The sequence below is a fragment of the Rissa tridactyla genome, chromosome 15 (assembly GCF_028500815.1).
Source record: "Rissa tridactyla isolate bRisTri1 chromosome 15, bRisTri1.patW.cur.20221130, whole genome shotgun sequence".
Lineage (NCBI taxonomy): Eukaryota > Metazoa > Chordata > Aves > Charadriiformes > Laridae > Rissa > Rissa tridactyla.
In genome coordinates this window covers 9,073,632-9,093,849 of record NC_071480.1, presented here as the reverse complement: position 1 = coordinate 9,093,849, position 20,218 = coordinate 9,073,632, and the positions used below count along the sequence as shown (strand labels likewise).

The 20,218-nt window shown below is 40.1% G+C and overlaps 1 protein-coding gene across 9 annotated transcripts in view; it reads left to right on the top strand.

The window, feature by feature from the left end:
- SPAG9 (sperm associated antigen 9) overlaps positions 1 to 20,218 on the top strand; it is a 64,567-nt gene that overhangs the window by 7,420 nt on the left and 36,929 nt on the right. For 7 of the 9 annotated variants that reach the window (XM_054221607.1, XM_054221605.1, XM_054221609.1 and 4 more), the window contains 2 exons: positions 10,897 to 10,967; positions 19,276 to 19,370. In XM_054221607.1, the coding sequence (XP_054077582.1) occupies positions 10,897 to 10,967; positions 19,276 to 19,370 (166 nt within the window). Of the gene's footprint in view, positions 1 to 10,896; positions 10,968 to 19,275; positions 19,371 to 19,957; positions 20,199 to 20,218 lie in introns of those variants that run through there. The other 2 variants (XM_054221614.1, XM_054221615.1) reach the window with 2 other exon arrangements.

The following is a 20,218-nucleotide window of genomic DNA, read 5'->3' as shown; positions in this document are numbered from 1 at the left end:
GCTATTTTCATGTTTAGCAACTTTTGCAGGAGGTATTTAGAACTTATTGCCTTGTTTGTAATCATAAAATAAGCTAGTTTTCTTCCCATTAAACTGTTGTCTGTGCTAAAAATAAATGTAACCTTTGGGTTTCGAAGCACTACTGGGATGAGAATACCATTGATGCTGATTCTCATTAGCTTTGGTATAATTTTTGCTGAATTACTTATTTCTTAGGCATTTAGTTTTTACAGGAAAAGAGGTGAGGAAGAACACTTCCACTTTTAGAGATGTTGTGTGTAATTTATGAAAACCTGTGTAAGTTCTGGAAAAAGATAGCAATGATCAGTTTTCCTGAAATCCTGAAAGTTACAATGTGAATATATTGTAGCTTAGATATTCTGCTGGACTGCTTCTTTTCCAGGTACATGGTCATTGAATGAAACTTGATCAACAGTTTTTCAGCTTCTGGTTGAATAAAGTTTAGAGGAAAAAAAACCCAAACACCTCAAACCCACAGCAGTCTTATCTTCTCACTTCGTCTCCCCTGCCCCGCAGTCTTAAGTTGAAGATAAAAGACCTATGCTGCTAACAATGGATTCATTTTTTTTTTTGCTGTGAGTCTGTTAAACATGCAATGAGGGTTATGATTTTTGTTTTCATTTAACCTTTTTAGCACAGTATAGAAAATAATGATCAATATGAATTAATGTGAACATTTTGTCATGCTTCTAAGCTAATTTCTATTGACATAAGACTATCGTGTCTATCGATTACTATACAGCTTTCATTGCTAGGCCATACAGAAATTTAAAGTAAGAATATATCAAGCCTGATAAGGTTGAGATAAGATCAGTTTCCAAAAGCAGAGTGCCAGTTGTCAAAACAGCTCTTTTTCACTGTTCTTTCTTCCTTTGTTTCTACTTGGCCACTTTTCATGCCCATAATGCAATAAGTCATAGCTCTCTTTTTCAATTTACGGTATAATAATCTTCCTGTAAAGTGTAATTTTCAGTGGCGCGAGTGAGTCTATAGCAGGGTGGGAGTATTAGTGCGCTGGTGTTAAGATTAACATAGGTGGCATGCAGAGGTGAATCTTTCCAAAACTTGAATGGTTTAGAAACGCTGTTGGGAAATCTTAGAAGCATGTACTTCAGGTCAATTGCAGTTAAAATATTCTTGGATTCTGTACAGGCTGTGATGGAGGAACATGTCAAGCAGTCTTTCCTAGTGAAAACCGGGATGATTGATTTATACGAGTGTATCTTTATAGATCAAGTCAGGCTAAAATGGGTAATTGTAAAGCATATTGTAGAGACTCATATCAGAAATGCTGTGATTCTTGTGAATGGAAGCGTGTCTGAGTGTTCAAAAGCATCAGAAGAAGGGAAAAGAAAACATTGGAAGGAGAGTTGAGTGGTCTGTTTTGGTAACAAAGGACACTGTTTCCAGAACGCCCATGCTCTGAGCCCACAGCCCAAACAACTTGTTAACAGGGAACCCTGTACTCTGACAACAGGATTATGGCACCAAGATTGCATCGTGTCATATAGGCCATTATTTTTTCTGTTAATACAAAAAAAGTACAAATTAGTTGCACAAAAAAGAAAAATCATTTGGATTCCTGGCAATGTATGTGGCACTATACACAGAGTTTCTCTTGTAGAAATTGCACTTATATACTGATGTACATAATGCCATTTTATGTTGTTCTGCAAATCTGTTTGTGTGACATTCTTTTTTAGCCTTGAATATTAAGCCTTCAATAATATATATATGATTTTAAGCTTTTAATTACATTGTGTGTGTGTATCATATTAATTAAAGTATTTGCATGAGAAACTGAATTGTAGAACCATGACTGTTGGCCAAAACTGCTTGTTTTGGTAAGAAGTAGTGTTGTTGAAACAGTTATCATAACAGCATGAAGTTAGGGTGATAGAACATGTGACTTTTAAACAGTTCCAAAATCTTTTTATTGAGGGGGAAAAAACCTTTTGTGGTAGCAAAAATGTAACTTTGGAGAAACAGTAGAGCTCTGTTGAACATTGAGTTTTGCTTATGATTTGGGTTGATAACTTGTCTGGGACAACATGAAAGACTTATGAAGATTTGACGTGCTGCTGATGCTGAGGAAGATCAAAGGGGACATAAACACAATTGTTGAACATCTAATGAACATTATGCAAGTGAACTGGTTTTAGTGATCTAAATTTCTAGGGTGTGAAAACCATACTGGTGTACATATTTGCGAAGTTGTCCGACTCTACTGCATTATCTTGTTTTCTAGGCAAGGTGATTTATTTGTCCTACCATACCAAAGATACCAATGTGTCACTTGAATTCACTGGATGCGGCTACAAGTCTCCTAGCTATAATTCTTTTTCTCTTCTACTTCCTATACTACTGTCCATGGATTTAAATTAGCCTGTGGTATTGCCAACTGTTACCATATCAACATTCAAAATAGTGGTAGTGTTGTCATTGATAATGGGGATTGCAAATGCCTGGCACAGAGCAGGTAAACAAATAAAACCTGGCTTTGCATTTTTGTGTTGGAGTATAGAGTCTGAGATGGCAACATCTGTTGATGGTATGATTAATAGTTTAGAATAGAAAACAGGTAAGACGCGATCCCATGCAGTACTTTAATTACAAGATTTTTTGGTTCTTGTGGAGTACTTCCTGCGCTATATGTGTTTTTCCTGACATAAGCAAGGTGTGTGAGGACAAGTTTTGTCCATTAAAAACTTTCGACTGATTCCCTTGAACACCGTCCATCCTGAGCATTTAGTGAAGACTAGTTAGCGTTGGGAGAGGGTACCTCTTAAGTTACATGGTAAGGTTCAGCATGATTGTGCTTGAACTTGCATCTCAATCAAGTTGCTCAAGAAGCCGTAGTTTTGTTATGTCCTGAATTTTAAGTGCTTGTTTTTGCAGTCTTGGTGATCATCACGCTAAAGAAAAAGGGAAATATTTCTTTGCACTCAAATTTATCGTGTGGGATTACGTTCATAGCCATGTATTCAACCAGCTGGGTTGGAATAAATCTGAAATTAAAGAAGTGAAATAAGAAGCTTATTTTGTGTCAACCAGTTACCTAGTTCCTGTGGTTCACTGACTTTTTTTTTTTTCCTGTATTACAAATTTAAATAAGTTGCTGTCAGCTCCCTCCTAGGTGAGTGAACTGCTGTACTCTGCCCTTTCATAGGAGGAAATGGAAAGAGGGAGAGCTGACCTGGTGGCACTGCTGGGCGGATTGTGAGCCACGCTGAATGGCAGGGGCAGATGCGCGTGGAGTTACTACTCTTGCATGGTATACAACACTTGCTCCCGGTGTTTGGTGGATTGTGGTGATTGCCTAAGTCAAATTTGCTGTCAAAAAATGGTGTGACATGTTGCATCCTGGGATGCGAGGCATAAGGATTTGCGACTTCTGTTTGAGGACAGGAACGTGCTGCAGTGGTGTGGCTCTTTGGCCCCTCACCCATCTCCTCATCTCGTTTTGCACTGCTGCTCCTCTCTGGAACCTTCCGTGGTTTGCCTCTGCCCTCGCGTTGGGGCGTGTTGGCTGTCAGCATTACCTCTGCAGGGAGGTAAGTGCTCTTAGGGGCCTCTGGCTTGTGGAAGTTAAAGCAAGTTAAATATCACAGAGTTCCTTGGAGTTTTGTCTAGGGACAATATTGGTACGGGCAGAATTTTCAGAAGCTGTTGGTATTGGTCTTTGGCAAACTTTTACTGACTGTGAGCAAATGTCTCATTTTGGTTTTCACTTAACTAGACTTTTATGGTTTCTTGTTTGTTTGTTTTCTCAGCAGCAGAAGGCATCTCTGAATATTGTGGAGGTGCACCAAGCATGGAAATGCCAGGCTTTCAAAAAATAAAAGTTAACACTTAAATTCTTTTCTTCACCTTCCCTTCTGCTTCCATGATGTGTCTGAAGTTCTTTTGATATAAACACTTCTTACAAGACCTTGAATATATCTGACTTCCGCATTATTTCAAGTCTTTGCTGTGAGGGTGGGACTCCTAGCTCTGCCTGTAATTAGCTTGTGGCATTAGAACATTTCAAATTTCAGCCTTGACTCTGGAAAACCAGGCACTTAGAGCTATAAAAACTTGTAATAGCAATACTCAGCTCACTTGTCCAGCAATGCGCCATGAGGGAATATGATACTACTTTGGGTACTGCTCCGTCTCCAGTTGCCAAGTGGGGTAAGTGCCTTCCAGCGCCCACATAATGTACCACTGAATTCTGTGGGGGCTACGGAGGTTTAATTTCTTTCACTGTCTTGCCTTCCTTTTTGGGAATGTCAGTTCTTTTTTATGGAGTAAAAGACGACTGTGGTATATTTTGACTTACTACAGGAACGGAACAGCTTTGGAGGATGCTTTCTGGAGGAATCATTCTCAGTGTAACTTATTTACGAGAGAATCTGAAAAACACGGTGTCTACATGGTTGAGGTGCTTTCTGATGGAGGTGGTAGGCTGTGGGAGCTGAAAGACTTGGTTCCTTTTCTGCATCTGCCTAGTGCTAAAGTACAGCCAAAGCGATATACTGCATTTGACAGGACAACCAAAGCACAGATATGTTTCTGTACCTCCTAAATTTACCAAACCTTAGCTTTGTAATTTATGCTCAAGTTAGATTATATTTGGGGAAAACTACATATGTGAAAAACAACCACGCCCCCCCCCCCCCAAAAAAAAAAAAAAGAGAAAAAAAACCAAACCAAGAAACAACTCCTGGTCTTCAGAGCTGCAAATGTTGACGCAAGTGTTGGGATGATTGTATTTCCCACATCAGGTGACATCGTGCAGCAGTTGATATAGCTTGCTGTAGGTTTTATTTGGGATATGAGACAAACGTTTTGGCGGCTGACCTGAAAACATGCAGATTTGTTTTCCTCTGAAGCGAACAGAAGTATTTCTTTCACTGGCTTCAGGAGAAAATGCAAGACCAGGTTCTGTTCTGAATCTTCTGCAGATGTTAAGTTATTAAGTATTTTATTTTCATTCGAGCTCTCCAGATACCAGCATTACTGTAATGTACACCCAGGTACACAACCTCCTGATGTATAGTCTGAAGACATCCAATACTCTGAGATACACCTGCACAGAGCTGCAGCAGCAATTTAACACAGATCTGCCTAGTTAACAAGGAGATTCTAATACGAACTTTCAGCTGTGAAGCTTAACGTTGTTTTGAGATTTGACTTGTGACTTGTGTATCTGCACACGTGATGATGAGAATAACTAAACTGATATGAAATACGTCTGTCAGTAATGCTATTTCTAGGTATGGCTCGACTGTAGTGTTTTTTCTGAGGAATACAAGAAAGCTTTTCAATAGATCTTGAAAGAAGTTGAAAAGCTGAGGTTTGTTCAGTGGGGATCTGGATTGTTCCTATGTATTTTTCAAAGACTGAGAGCAGCAGAACTGATCTTATTTCCAACAAAGAAGGAACAGAACATTTTGACTTCTTGTATTTCTTGATTAACACATTTGGAGCCGTTTGCCACTTTTTTTCCTCAGTGCTGCTGTTTCTCATCTACATTAGTTTGTTTACAAAGCAGATTCCCCCACTGCCCTTCCCTACGCTGTGCCTCGGGTATCACTTACTAAATTTGAAGAATCTTTCTGTAAGAAGTGTGATCCTCAAAGTGTACGGGAAGGGAAGGGCTTTGTTTCTGACTAAAGCATTTCTCAGTTCCGTTCCTGGCTGCCCTGTCCTGTGAAGCTACAGGAGCACCCACTGGCTCTCTCTTGTGCTGGGGGAGTCAGCAGTCCACTAGATGGAGCAGAGGGTACAGTTAGCTCAAGAGATTGCACCCCGTCATGCTGCGAGACTGGAGGCTAGAATAAAATGGAGTAGAAAATTAGAGCAGTGATTGGCCTGCTTTAAACTCGTCTATTAATATACCTGAACAAAAGTGGTGAGAGGAGGTTGAAATCCACTGGCATATAATTAACTGCTCATGTACTTTTTAAAATTAAAGGAGTATTGTGCTAGTGGTTTAGGTGCTGGAGTTTAATTGTTATAATAATTCTGTTGCTGTAAATATTGCAGCAATGAAGAAAACGGCTTTACATGTCTTGTAGAATCTTACATTCCTGAGTTGTCACTGGTTATCTGGCTCTAAAAACATACCCATTCTGCTGTAGCTTCTGTGTTCGTGCTGACTTCATGTTGGATTTTCTAAAAAATGTTACTTGCTTCAATAGGCAAGTGTACAAATGAAGCATCCCACTGTTTTCAAAGCAGTCAATCAATCAAAACTTTTCTCAGTGAAACACTGTTTTGGCCAAAGACTAGGCGAGAAGTTGGTACTAGATCCAAGTTATTTTTTGACTTGATTTTGGGTAGAAGTTGGCTTGTATGTATCCTTGGTCATTTGAATTTCAACCTTTATGAGGTTTAAACCTGGCATAAGGTTGTCTTTGTATTAAATGGTTGTGGCAGAATACTTAAAAAAATCTCCTTAAACTTCAAGACAGGTTTTTGGTGATAAATTACTGTGATTTTGTGGGTCTGAGACATAGTGGATACTTGAACCATGCAGCTGTATGTGTTGGTATTTGCTATCAACAGAGCATTCTTGACAGCTAAATTATCTTCATAATTGAAAGTGCCCTACTTCTTAATCTGAGAACTAGACCTGTAGTTCACAGTGATCAGAGCTCCTTGAAGATGTTGGTCTTGCCAAGGAGTCGAATTTATAATTTTACAAGTTTTCTGTGCTGCTTATTTCCTGGTCTTACACTTTCAGGTTACATACTTGTTTGGTAGCTTCAGTCCTCGTTTCAATCCATGGTTGATGTGTCTGCTCTCTAGCAACTACTTAATAGGTCATAGGGTCCTACTGGATTTTGATTGATTATGCTCCTCCTGGAGATTGATTATGCTTGATCTTAACTTTAGTATGGGACCTGCTTCTATGAATGGAGTTGGATGAAAGTTGTCCAAGGAGAACCTTCATATAGTCTTAGTGCTAGAAGAGGCTCGGTAACGAGCTGGATCTGGCCTGGCTTGTGTAGTAGGAACTTGTAATTCCTCTTGCAGGCATCATACTGGATTTGGCATTCTAGCAGGTGTGTTTCTCTTTCTCCCCCTCAGGCTTATCAGCAGTTTGAGGCAGAGGACAACATACAGATGGAGGGTGTTCCAAACTTGGTAAAAGCCATCAGACTTGGGAGGTAAGCTCTGATTTTTGAACAGGCAGGGTGGGCAGCTTTGCTGCCCAATTCTTCGTAATGCTGTCAGGAGGCAGAAAGTCTGGAGGCTTCTCTCTAATTTGCTATAATATTGAATCACACCTTTTTAGGCTTGATTGGTTTGATTTGTGAGAAGTCTGATTAGGGTTGGTACTTCAGGTCATTGAATGTGTTAAGAGTATTGACAGCGCTGGAGAAGGTTGCAGGCAGACCTTGGGCATGAGTTTGTGGTGTTGTTTCAGTGGGATGAATATTTGCATTTTATGCTCATGCTTATGATGCTGAAAGGCCTTGGAAATTTTTCCAGGTAGACTTGCAACCATGAGTAGTGAAACTTCTTAGATGTTTATTGTATTTTGCACATACAGTGTCTTGCACAATGCAATCTTGCAGTGTAGTATCTTCCATGATGTAACAAGGATATAATGGCTTTATAAGAGACATCTTACAACAGGGACAATGGATATTTTACTTTTACGATGTATATCATCAAACTGATTTTATCATCTACGCATTAAGAATTTGCCACCGTAGTGGAAGAAAGTCACAGACTAAAATATCAGAGGAGCTTTTTTTTATTGTTACTTAGAAGTCACATTGATGGGAATTGTGTCTGGCTGCCACTCTGCAGACCCAGCGTCTCGGGCAGTGCCAGCACCCAGCTCCGTCCCTCTGGGGTGGATGTTATCAAGGTGGTGCCAGACTTCCACTCTTTTGTGTGCTGGTGGAGTAAAATGGAACCGGCGACAATTCGGTTTTAAATGTACTTCTGGGTGCCAGTGGAAGGCATTTTTTGTCTCCTATTTCGCTTCCCATTACTGCTGATGGGGAGTGTACCTTTAATAGCGACTTAAGTTTCTTCAAGATTTTGGGGCAAGAATCTCGTGGTCTTCTACATTCAGGTATCTTCTGTGTTCAAGTCCGTGGTGATCTCTGATCCTCAGGGAACATCTGTTCTCTTCCACAGTGTTTAATTGGAAAAGGGAAGCTTGGTGGTTTGATCTTATCTTTGATGGGAGGCATGTTTTGGGTAAAATAGATTTCTGGTGTTGTGTATCATCCTGCTGGTATTGGAAGAGCCTGTTTTGAGGACTGTTAATGGTGGTGTCTGTTGCGGGTATGTAAATTTTGTGTACATCCGCTTGTGACTGAAGCTTCCAGCTGTAGGACTGTCATGTGTTACGCAGCTGGCAGTGACTTCCAGAAGAAAATGCTGAATGTCAATTACATCATCTTCCAGGGCTGTCATTTTTTTAACCTTTGTAACAAAAATAGTTTTCAGATTTAACGTAGATATCCTCCTTGACTATGCAGTACCCATATGTATGTGCATTTGTCTTCTATGACTTGGTTTAAGGAACTATTTAAAATCGGGCAGTAGAAGGAGAAAATGGTGTGCTTCGTTAGGGAACCTCAACTGTTGTGAAAGTTTTATATCCATAACAGTGGGAAACACTTTTGTGGATTTCATGAAGGTAGGTTATGGATAGCTACAAAGAAAGAAGATTGCTTGTAACACTTAATGTAGCGTTAATCTTCATTAAATGCATTGTCGAGTACTTTTCTCAGAATCCACCAGATAAAATGAATCTCTAGGAGCTGGTGTTGGCTGTGCTGTCTAGACATGAGTGTACTGAGCAGCGTCGGGGAGCATCACCGGGGCTTCTTTGCAGGTTCCTGGTGAGGCTGCATTGAATGGTGACTTTGGCGCCCAGCGCGGAGCAGCGGGGTCTCGCAGGAGGCAGTGTGGGCACGGAGCTGGGCACGGCTGCCCACCCCTTGCATGCTGCTCGGACACTGTTTCTAGGAGAAGGAGCTAGTTTCACAGAAACATGAAGCCAATTAGTCACGCAGTTTGCACTCTCTGATTTCCAGGCTGTTTGCCTGTCCTAGAGCACGTCTAGCACAGCAGAAAGGCTTCCAGGCCCTTGGTCTGCCTGAAGGGAGAGGGGCAGGGAACTGCGACGCAAAGCCCGCAGACAGTGAGCGCAGCCATCGCTGGACGGCGTGTGGGTAGCGAGAGCTGCTGAGCTCAGCCTTGTACCTACCCACTGCTCGCTGCTAGGCTGTCTCTGATGGCCAGCTGTTGTAAAATGTAATTACTTCTGACTAGGATACCGGCCAGTCTAAGATCGCGGGTAAAATTTGGTTTGTCATGTCATGCTTTGTAACTATAAATTCTGACCCTTGTTTCTGTAGGCACTTAACCACAAACTTCCATATAACCTCTCTTTAAATGTATAGGGAGGCTTAAAGCATCTGTTGCCTAAAAATAATAAACAAAAATCTTCCATTTATTAGATAAGATTTGTGTCCTGCATTGTGTCTCAAGTATGCATATTTATGTATGTATTGTGCTTTAAAATATATTTTGATATATTGTGCTGTAAACACTTTTACATCACTTACTGCTATTTGACCCATAGAACTCTCGTTCAGTCTGATAACAGTGCAGAAATGAAAGTGTTCAATCTTACGTTAGTATAAATAAAATGTGATTTAATGCTTTTGGTCAGATATTTATAGGTGGAGTGCAAAAGGTTGTGTCAAGGAATTTAATGTTCTTGTAAGAGCAAGATTAGATTAGGAGCTAAGACTGTTTACACAGATTTGAGTAAGTAGACAATTACGTATTTTGGTTCCAGCATTTGACTCTGGCAAAGATATTTTTTTTTGATTGTTACATACTTAGGATAAATACTGTGCCAAAATACAGATATATGGAGCAAAAAGAAATGTTATATTGAGAATTAATTTTCAGAAGGCCCAGTTGGCCGTATGAAAATGTGCAAATGGCAGAGAAGACGCTGGCATTTGTCTTCAGATAATGCGTGCTTGGCAATGGCTCTCCGGAGACAAGTAACTATAAATTCGAAGTTTCCCAGGGGTATTTAAACATGACAAGTGGAAGAAGAGAAGCTCGGTTACCGAACTTGAAACATATGCTTATATTGCATAAATATCATGCTCAAAAATACCTAAACAAAAAGATGGAATTAGTTATGTGAAGAACATTCTGATTTCTCTTCATTTTTCTGCAAATCAATTGTATAGTTTGTTCCAGCTCACCTCCTCTTCATGTGAATTTGCTGTCTCAAATTCTACTAAATCTGCTAGATGTATTTTTAATTTCTCAGAATACCAGCAGAAGTCTTAATTTCTGTACCACAACATATGACTTGAAGCTATTTAAAAAAAAATACCTTGTTTATGTTTATCCTAGTTAAACACCTCTGGAAATTATGTGTGATTATTATATTCTGGGAAACCAATGTAGAACCTTAACTGGAGCTCACGGCTCGCATCCGAGACTGAGTCTAGCTCTGTAACGTGGCTTCTGCCTCTTCCTACGTTTTCCATGTGCCCGTGTGAAACAGTCTGGATTGGTGCCAGCAGTAAGCTGTCTTTGAACATAAAACTCCCCTCTTGTTGGACTTGCAATCAGCTGGGGAAAATAGTACTTCAGCTCTTTGAGGACTGCAAATTGTAGGATTGTGCTGCTGCTGATGTACTTGGGAAGCTCAAGTGTTGAGAGTTCAAAAACACAAGAACCAACATAGTTTTTATCACGCTCCTTGCTGTTCACTACTAAGGGTACGCTCATCTCTGAGCCGGTTGCCTAGTCCTAGGCAAGTCACAGTCTCATTTACTAGAACTCTGAATTTAATTTTAATTTCTTTTCTAATTTTTCTTCTTCCAGTTAGCAGACTTGAGGAGAGGGAGGCAGAACTCAAGAAAGAATACAATGCACTTCATTCAAGGCATACAGAGGTAGGTCATTATGCCAAGATGAATTCGGGGTATCTGTTAAAATGTAGATTTATGGAAAACTTCATGTTGTGTGCAACTAGGGAAATTATTGGATGCTTTAGTTTATTCACTGATGCTTGGATGTTTATGTTGGTAATGTTGATTGTAACCTGGCTTCATTTGGTATGTAGTTTTTCTGATTCACATCTACGTGTTTATTTCTCCATGTTAGTTTGATTACACGTTTGTCAATTTTATAGCTTTCTCAGATACTCAGAAGTCTTTTTAAAAAAGAATAGGAATTTGCTTTTTCACATTTCAAAGACAATTCTTCAAAGCACATTAGCAAACTTCAAAGAAATAGAAATGAAATTGCAATCTCAGTATTCTTTCCAGCAGTTTGCTGTGTTGGTTTTACTTCTACCATTGAAGGAACAAATACCTTAAAAAATTTGCCTCCTGTTGAGATTCATGATTAAAACAAGTTCTGCCATACTTATTGCTAGCTACTGAAAACAGTATTTGTTAATGAAGATGGAACAAGTTTGACTTTGTTAAATTAAATAACTAAGAGCCACACTTTTAAAGTTGGTTCTAGAGCATAAACGGACTTGGGGTGCTTTGATTTTTAGCAGCAGGTTGTCTTTCCCGTGCAGGGATGCTTACTGTCTAACTAATATACTTGCTTTAGTGTGGAAATCACTAGGTTCTCTGAATAATTCTGATTAATTTGAAGCCCCAGTATTGAGCGCAGTCCTCCTCCTTACTCTGATTGCCTTTGTTTGAAAGGTCAGATAGCTGTTCTTAGATCGTCTCTAACAGTGGGGAATGCAATACTGACTGTTCCTAGTTCAGAAGACCACATGTGGGGAAAGGGAAAGCAAACACAGATGTCTGATTTGGTTACCTTTAATACTTCCTTAGCGATCTTAAGATGAGTGTATTATACTGACAAGAGCTGGAAGTGGCTTGGAACCACAGTCAGTATATAGCCCTGGAGTATTGCAATGACAAGATTTCTGCGGCTCTTAAAAAGTAGTCATGTTTACTGAAATCCTAATGTATTTGAGATCACGTTTGTTACTAAATAGTTGCTTTAGAATGCTACATCTGCTGAAAATTGGAAATATAAGTAAAATAAGAAGTGACAAAGCTTAGTACTGCCCACTTAAGTTTTACATCCTTTTGAATTGGAAGTACTTCAGAGTACTGCGTGCTTGCAAAGTTTTGGTTTATTTTAGTTTGAACCTGTGGGTACCATCACAATAGAAATGGCACAGAAAGATTTTTATTGAATCCTGTTTTGCAGCGTTCAACGTAACTAAATGTTTTGGGCACCATTAATTTCATGAAATGCTAATGTAATGTTCTGAATATCTTTTTACGTAGGTTTTGCTCCAAAATGGACAACAACCTTTGCTGGTTTGATTCCAATTTATTAAATGCTTTTACATCTTAAATTCACTTTCTTTGGTGTAGGGAGAGGTGTTTCCTTGGGCTTTATTATTACTGAGGTGACTATGTCCTTCCTTCATAAAGAAATAAGTTATAATGCTGCACGGTATATTCATACCTCTGTGCCCCTAAAAGCAGGTCTTGTGTTTTCTGTGCCCCTTCCTTTCAGCATGTTTACTTCCTTCTTACTTTGTTTCCCAGTCTCAGCATTTTTTCCCCTTTTGAATATTTCACCTCTCCCTTTATGTTACATAGCTTCTAAAACCAAAAACCTTTACCTTAGGTTATTTCTGGGTTCGTCTATGAAGATTTTGATCTGTCTTTAGGTGACAAGTGTGTGTACACATTACTAGAGGTACCCAGAATTCTCAGACCACCAGCTGGCAGCTGCTGAAGTACAACAGTATGTTCAAGATAGGACATGGAGAGCTGATGGGGTAGTGGGTTTGTGGGCTGTGAAAGCTCAGCTCTGGGCTGGCAACTAGGGGCAAAGAATAGCTACCAGGAGTTGGCAGCCTTTTTATCAGCTGTGTGACTAACCTCAGGAAGTGAAGTAGATACTCCTTATCTTCATTTGCAAAGACATTTTTGAGCACAATCACAGAGGCCATTGCCAATCTTGCAAAGTATCAGCTTCCTGATGTACTTCAGCCATAGACTCTCTCAGGTCAGCATTTTAGTGCTGCTATCTGGTGTGGTTAAAACTCCAGGACTGAAATCCCTGGGGACCGGAGAGGGCTGTCTGATAATAGTGCCATTCTTCCTCCATCCCCTTTGTGATTTCCTGCTTCCATTTCCCGTAACAAATTCCAGTGTTTTAGGTCTGTGTAGTAACTCTTTTCTTTTAATGCAATATATTTTGGCAAATATCCAACCTCCTTTAAGCATTATCGAGTTTATTGGCTTAAATATTTCTATCATGATACTTGTTTTTGAAACCTTTCTTACTTCCATGTTTTTCTAGGAATGTTTTTTTTTTTTCCTTCTGAATCAGTTTCACCATTGTCTTTGCAAGTGATCCATCTTTGGCACTTAGTGAAATGGCAATTGTTTTCCTTTCAATTGACCAAATAATGAACAGAGCATTAGAAAGATATTTTTTTACTTTTTTTTTTAGCTCAAAGATGTTGGCAGTGATTACTTTGACAGGTGTCACATTAAAGATGTGACTTGTCTGCATTTTCTGCAATCTTAATTTCTAACCATTTTTCTCTATTCTGCCTATCTTCAGTATTTGCTTCCCTCTGTTTCCCCCCTTATTCTTTAATTCACAGCTTAGTATTTCAGATGTCTTTCTCTTCCAACTCTTGGCTTCACCGAGGCTCTGTGACCATGTCCTCTTCCAGCACTAACCCAGCCTGCTTGTTGGCTGCCGTGTGCTGGGGATCGCTGCTGGCTCAGCAGCTCACGGGCGTTTCACCTTAACAGTTCCAGTCAAAATGGACCAAGACCTACATAAACTGGTTAAGCCATGGGGAGTTACACCAGTGATGCCAGGGACAGGGCTCCTCGGCATTGCTGCTCAATGGCACCAGCCTGCCCTAGCAGCCCGGCGGCTTTGCAGCTCGGGGACAGCAGGTAGGGCGGCCCTGACTTGTTAAAGCTCTGGGAAGAGGCTTTAGACCCTTCTGTCAAATCAGCCTCTATCTCCTTGCAGCTCGGGAGACGAGCTAATGAGTATGAGTGGCGCATATCCCCTTAAGCTTTCTCCCTGGTAGGTCTGTGCTTGAGCGAGCTGGCTTGACTTTAAATGGATTAGGGTATGATAACCTGAGCGGTTGAGTTGGTAGACGGGAAGGTGGCGTGTAGCTGGGCATTTGGACAGCGTGGTAGAAAGCTGAAGGGTTGACAGCGGTCTAATCCAAAAATATTTGGACCTTTGCTCTTAGAAAGACGTTTTATTACTCAGTTATACCTTTTATCTCAAATACTATTCTATTTAATAGAAAGTTTCCTTGTTATATTGCCTACATAAAAGCAGTTTTGTCTTCTGCGTGTACCAGTTGGTGCTTTTTGCCGTTGCTGCACAGAGGTGATGCAGTGCTGGTAGTGACTCTTTCAGAGCAAACCCCTGGAGTAGGAGGTAAAAGGTGTTATTTTCTTTTTGTGCAGAGTTAATGGGGCACACTTCCTAACTATGGCACTGCCTTTTTAAAGGCTTGGCTGCAGACTGTTTTACGTTTACTACCCAATTGGGAAACTGAGGCAAAGCAGTGCTTTAGCATCTACTTGAGAGTTGACTAACACCTGTGGCACTTCTCTGCACAGATTTCCAAATAACACTTTTTTTTTTTCTGTTTAAGGAAGTAATTCTTTTTATCTTTTGGGAAATGTGAGGCTAAGATAGTTCAATATCTCTTTCCCTGACACACAGAATATGGGCTTAGTTTAATGAAGCATAATTGGGCCATGGAAGTTTCTCAGTGTTTTGCACTGATACGATGTGACAGAGCAGTGAGCCTGTCTCTGGCGTTGGGAATGTACTTTGTCAGGTTCGTTTGGATAAACAGATATCCCCAGCAAGTCCCTGTGTAGGGAAACAGGAAGAGAAGGCTAAGTGGAGATGTCTAATTACAATTGTGGCTAAGCATGGGTACCACTCATCGTGGGTTTGAGATTAGACTTTAGATATCTTTTCAAGCAAATAGGTTTTCTAAAGCTGTATGCTAAGTGTTAACAGCTTGATGCACAAAGCCTAAATTTAATGTCTTTACATACTATTGTATCTGCCAGCAACATTGTCTTCTATGTGGATGAAGATGCATCAGGCTCACCAGTGGGAATGATGCTTTTGCTTAGGTGACAAGCTCACCACAAATGCTTAAAGGTAAAAAATGGTTACGTGGAAGTATGTTTAGGACTTTTAGACATTTCTAGAATCTCCTTGATTCAGTACATTACCTTAATAAATCTAGATTATGTGGGACACAGGAGGATCTATATATACAGTTGGTCGCACATTCCCAAAGGGAGGAGCCGCTTGTGCCAAACCTGATTGGATCTGCAGGATGAACAGCGAGGGCTGTAGCACAGAGAAAGAATTCTGACAGCGAAAGAATTACTGAACTCCTGGGGGAGTTAAAGCATTGACACAGAAAGGAAGGAGGAGTGAAAGAGAAAGGAAGGTATACAGGAGATGCTCTCAACCTGGTTAAGGAAAAGGTGCAGGTAACAATAACCACAACGTGATATATACACGTTTTTTTTGTGACAAAGAAAGTGTCAGGTTTGTGTACGTTGGGAGCGGTCATATTTGTAAGGGAAGGAATAGACACCAGTGGCAGGACGTTCATTGTCTTTTGCCGGATGCTAAAGCTTAGGATGTAGAAAAACCTGTTACACTCTCTATAGTTGCAGAACGTGTCACATGCTGTATGAGGAAACCAATCTGAGTAGTTTTTGAGATGGAAAGACATTGCATTGCTGTCTCTTGCATTTGAAGGGAATGACTTTCATATTCATGTTTTAATGTCTTCAGAAACTCCTTGTAGTCAGTTTTTACATGTTGTGCCCTAAAATGAGCTAACACATGAATTGTGAAATGCTGTTAACTATATAAGGCAATTCTTCCAAGTTTTGAGTTTCTTTAATCCCCTCAACTAATGGTAATTGAGCAATGTATTTAATTACAACAAAGATGAAGAGCGGTCAGCATTTATGATGTCTTCCTTGGAACAACTGATCATATTCAAAGTAGTTGTGGACTTCAGGGGCAGCAAGGTGTGCTGGCAGTAGTAAAGGTTATGGGTGGTGAAATATTGACTCTAACTTGTATTGAAGAGAAGGGTAGTAGATGTAGTCTTTTATTTACCGTCTGTCCTTTACTGTAAATTCTGTAAGAATTGTGCTGAGTATAGAGCAATTATTTATTTCTTTTTTTAAATTGTCAGAAATAGTAGATATTTTTCTTTGGATAGCTGAGTAATCTCCAAACATCAAAACTTTTGATCAAATTTTGAGCACGTGAGATTTCTAGTGTTTTAATTCATTAGACTTTTTTTTTTTGATCAGGATGCGACTTCAAGGATATGCTGAGACTTGGAGTAATTTAGATTGAAAAGAGCCTCTGGAGGTTGTCTGGTTAAAATCCCAGTGGCTTTGGAGGGAGTCTTCAAAATTTTGTTGTAGATGAGCAGTTAGCTCACTAACTTACCAAGAAGTTAGAGTATTTAATTTTTTATTTCAACCTTTTCGTTAACTGGTTTCTAGAAGTTGAGATTCTGTGTGTTATGTCTCATAACTCTACAGCTCCTCGGGTCCCGTGGGTAGGGAGGGAGGGTGAGGAGCTTCGCTGCTTGTGGACAATATTCCAGTATCGTCAGCTTTTACCCTTGGGACCCTGGCTCGAGGCAGTGCGTAGGCTTCACATGACAGTACCACTGTTTTTCTGATTTTTGGGGCATCGCTGGTATATAGAGCCTGAATCTGTGGACAGATTGCCATGCATGTGCATATGATGCACACATTAGGTTTTTTTCATTTTATTTTTGTGTTCTTGTAGCTTGCAAACTTTATGCCGAAGTATGTGGCCTTCAGATTTGCTTATTTTACCATCAGCTGTATTTTCATCAGCAGAACAATACCAAACTACATAGTCCTTTAAATTGACCTGCCCTCCAGCTTCTGTATCTGGGTAATAAACATGATGAGACATTTCAGTAAACAAAAGAATAGACTGATGGGAGGGAAGAAAGTAGGTTAAACCCTGTACTCTGCAAAACATCAAAGTTGTGTGGGTTTTACTGACCCTACTCTTTTGTTCCCATATGTTAATTGTTCCCTGGAAGGGTACTAGTTAGTTACTCAGCTTCTGTTCAGTAGCTAAAAAGCACCACAGATGTTCTGTGTAGAATTTTACGTAGAGAGACCAATTGGTGTGCTGCAAAGGGAAGTGTTTGCAGGTAGGTCGGCTTCTGTTCGGTAATATCTCCCTCCTGTGATGAGGAAATACATGAACAGCATACAGAATGGCCTAATGTGCATTTCAAAGTTATGCATTGGGTTTTTTCCTGGAATTTCTAAATTAATTTGGATTGTAATAAACTTCTTGTGTAAACTATGCACAGGAACCACTGGAACACCTAATTTTGGTTGCTTGGTGGAAGCAGAAAAAAACCCCAAGAAATGTGGACAGTTAAAGGTGGAGCTTTCAATTTTTTTTGATTGCTTCTGTGTATGATCAAGCATTAAAAAGTTCAGAAAGCTAATGAGGTGGTCTTAGTGAAACACTGCATTTATATCATTTTGTTGGAGGATAAATTTTGTAAGCTTTTGACATCAGTTAAAGTATATTATATAATGTTTCTCTAAAAATAGCAAGATTTTTTTTTTCTGGTCTGAATTATATTAATTAGTTCAGGTGAATGCTGGGAAAACCAGGATCTGTACGTAACCAGTATTTACCATATAAGTTAGTGATTTATAGAATATCCATCGATCAGGATATCTTAAGCCAGTTTGCTCTACCAAAAAAGTCTCAGACTAAGAAGATCTATTCATACGTAGCTAACGCTGGCAGGCAGTGTTTGTGGAGAGGCTGACATTAACTGAAGCCAGTAGCATCAGAAGGTGAAGCTTATCGGCCTCGGACACATCAGCCCTGACTTGAAAGTACCATGGAGATGCAGGTTTCCAGGTCCTGCTGAACTCAGTCCTAATGTATGCAAATGGCCCCAAAATAAGAGGTTATGTAATACTGGTTGTACAAATGCCTGCTAATAACGCTGCTCTAAAAGCGTGTTTATACCCTTTCTAGAATAGCAGACGAAATTACAGTTTTACAGATAGGTATTTTTCTTCTAGAGGAAGCCTTTGAGACGTGACCTGAATATGTCTTGGGGAAAAAAGTACACTAAATTCCTTTGCAGTATACCTATGATTTCATTCTCTCTTTCTTTTCTTTTTTTTTTTTTTTGTTTTGTTGCGAGTGCCCTATTCATCTCTGAATGTGAGTGTAGAAATGCTAAAAATACCAAATGTCATGTAGGCTTCTCTTCAGGCTTTCCCCGTTTTCATTTCACAGACGTATGTTCAAATTAACCTTCTGGAGTGATGCAGCGATACCTGTTACTTCTCCCCGTGCATGTTCCGGATCAGTTACATATTAGTAGCATCATCCCTTGGCCGATTGGATTCGGGATTCACTAAATAAATCATGACTGCAGGAGTCGGTGTGTTGGCCTGTGGCTGTCTCTGTTAAAAGAGAGAGAGCAAGCAAAGCTCTTCTCGAGCGCTGAAAATCCACAGGCACTCGGTCCTGTTTATGACAAGTCAGTCCAGATAATGTAAAACCAAACTTCACTTCTAGAAAATACAGAAAGCTTAAATTTATTGGAATGTTAGAAGAAAAAAAGAGAAGAGATTCTGACTTCAGATTTCTGCCTACGGAAATAATTTGATTCTTAGCTGTGGATTCATTATGTTTAATAGATGAGGTGCATATTGTTTGACCTTCACAGTACTCTGCAATTAGGCTATAGTGAAATGTATTGTGTCCTGTAATAAATTTTAATTTCTGCTGGACATGGAGGTCTTAAACACCCTCCGGGATGGATTTGCACATGGTACTTCTGTTCAAAACTCTTGTTTGTAATACCACATGCACTTTGTGTGCCCTTAGGATGTTTCCTGTGCATGAATGCACAAGTAAGTTCTCCAATTTTTTTTATTTACTGTGGGCTTCTCTCTGGTTTGTGGTTTTACACACTGTATGATTTTGCTTCTTTCTTTATCTATTTCTTTAATGTTTCTGAATGCTTTTACTATTTTTAGCTTTACAGGGAAAGATTATATTGTATTGGCCAAGAATTATGCAGTTGTAGTAAAAGTAAATGGTATTAAATATTTCTTGTTGTTTCTCTGTCATTTTAAACAGATGATCCACAATTATATGGAGCACTTGGAAAGAACCAAACTTCATCAGCTAACAGGGGGTGATCAGCTAGAATCCACAACACACAGTAGAATTAGGTAAGCTATTTATTGCGCTCTCGCCCTGAAATGAAAAAAAAAAAAAAAAATCCATTCATTTGTGTTTGCAAGACTTTGTTCTTTAATCCTACAACAACAGTTCGGCTGAATCAGAAAGATTTGTTGTATGATTGGAATGCGGTAAGAGAATAGTGTAGAAATCAATAGAAAGAGGCTTTTGCTAAGCGTTGAGATATACTTTGTGCATCGGCCTTAAACAATTTCTGCTTTTTCTCATGTTTGCATTTGGGTAGGCAGGGAAAATGTCAGCAGCTGGCCCAAAATAATTGCGATCTTGCCACGGCTTTGTGTACAGGTTGATAAGGTGCGTGTGGTGGTACCCGTTTGTCCTAAGGGCTCGATGTGAATGTATTATGCAGATTTTGATGCTTTCCAGCCTATGAAGTCTGGATGGAAGGAGGGGAGGATGCTCCGGGGCTGGCTGTGTCTCTGCAGAGATGCTGTGAGGTTCCCGGCGGCTGGGGCGCGGGGGGGAGGAGAGCGGTGATGTCATTGCGCCGCCGCCGCCGCAGAAGAGCGGAAAGCTGCTGCTGATGGCATTGTTTTTGTGGCAGCGGCTGAATGACAGACTTTGCCTACAAAGATACACCCTCGGCCCCTCTGTAGCCTTCTCGGTTCCGGCGTTTCACCATGCCAGCGCAGCGCCATGAATCCTGGCTGCATGCTGCTGTTTGTGTTTGGCTTCGTTGGCGGGGCGGTGGTCATTAACTCCGCGATTTTGGTATCGCTCTCGGTTTTGCTGCTCGTGCACTTTTCTATTTCTACCGGTGTGCCAGCTCTGACGCAGAACCTGCCGAGGATACTCAGGTACTCTGACCCACTGAACC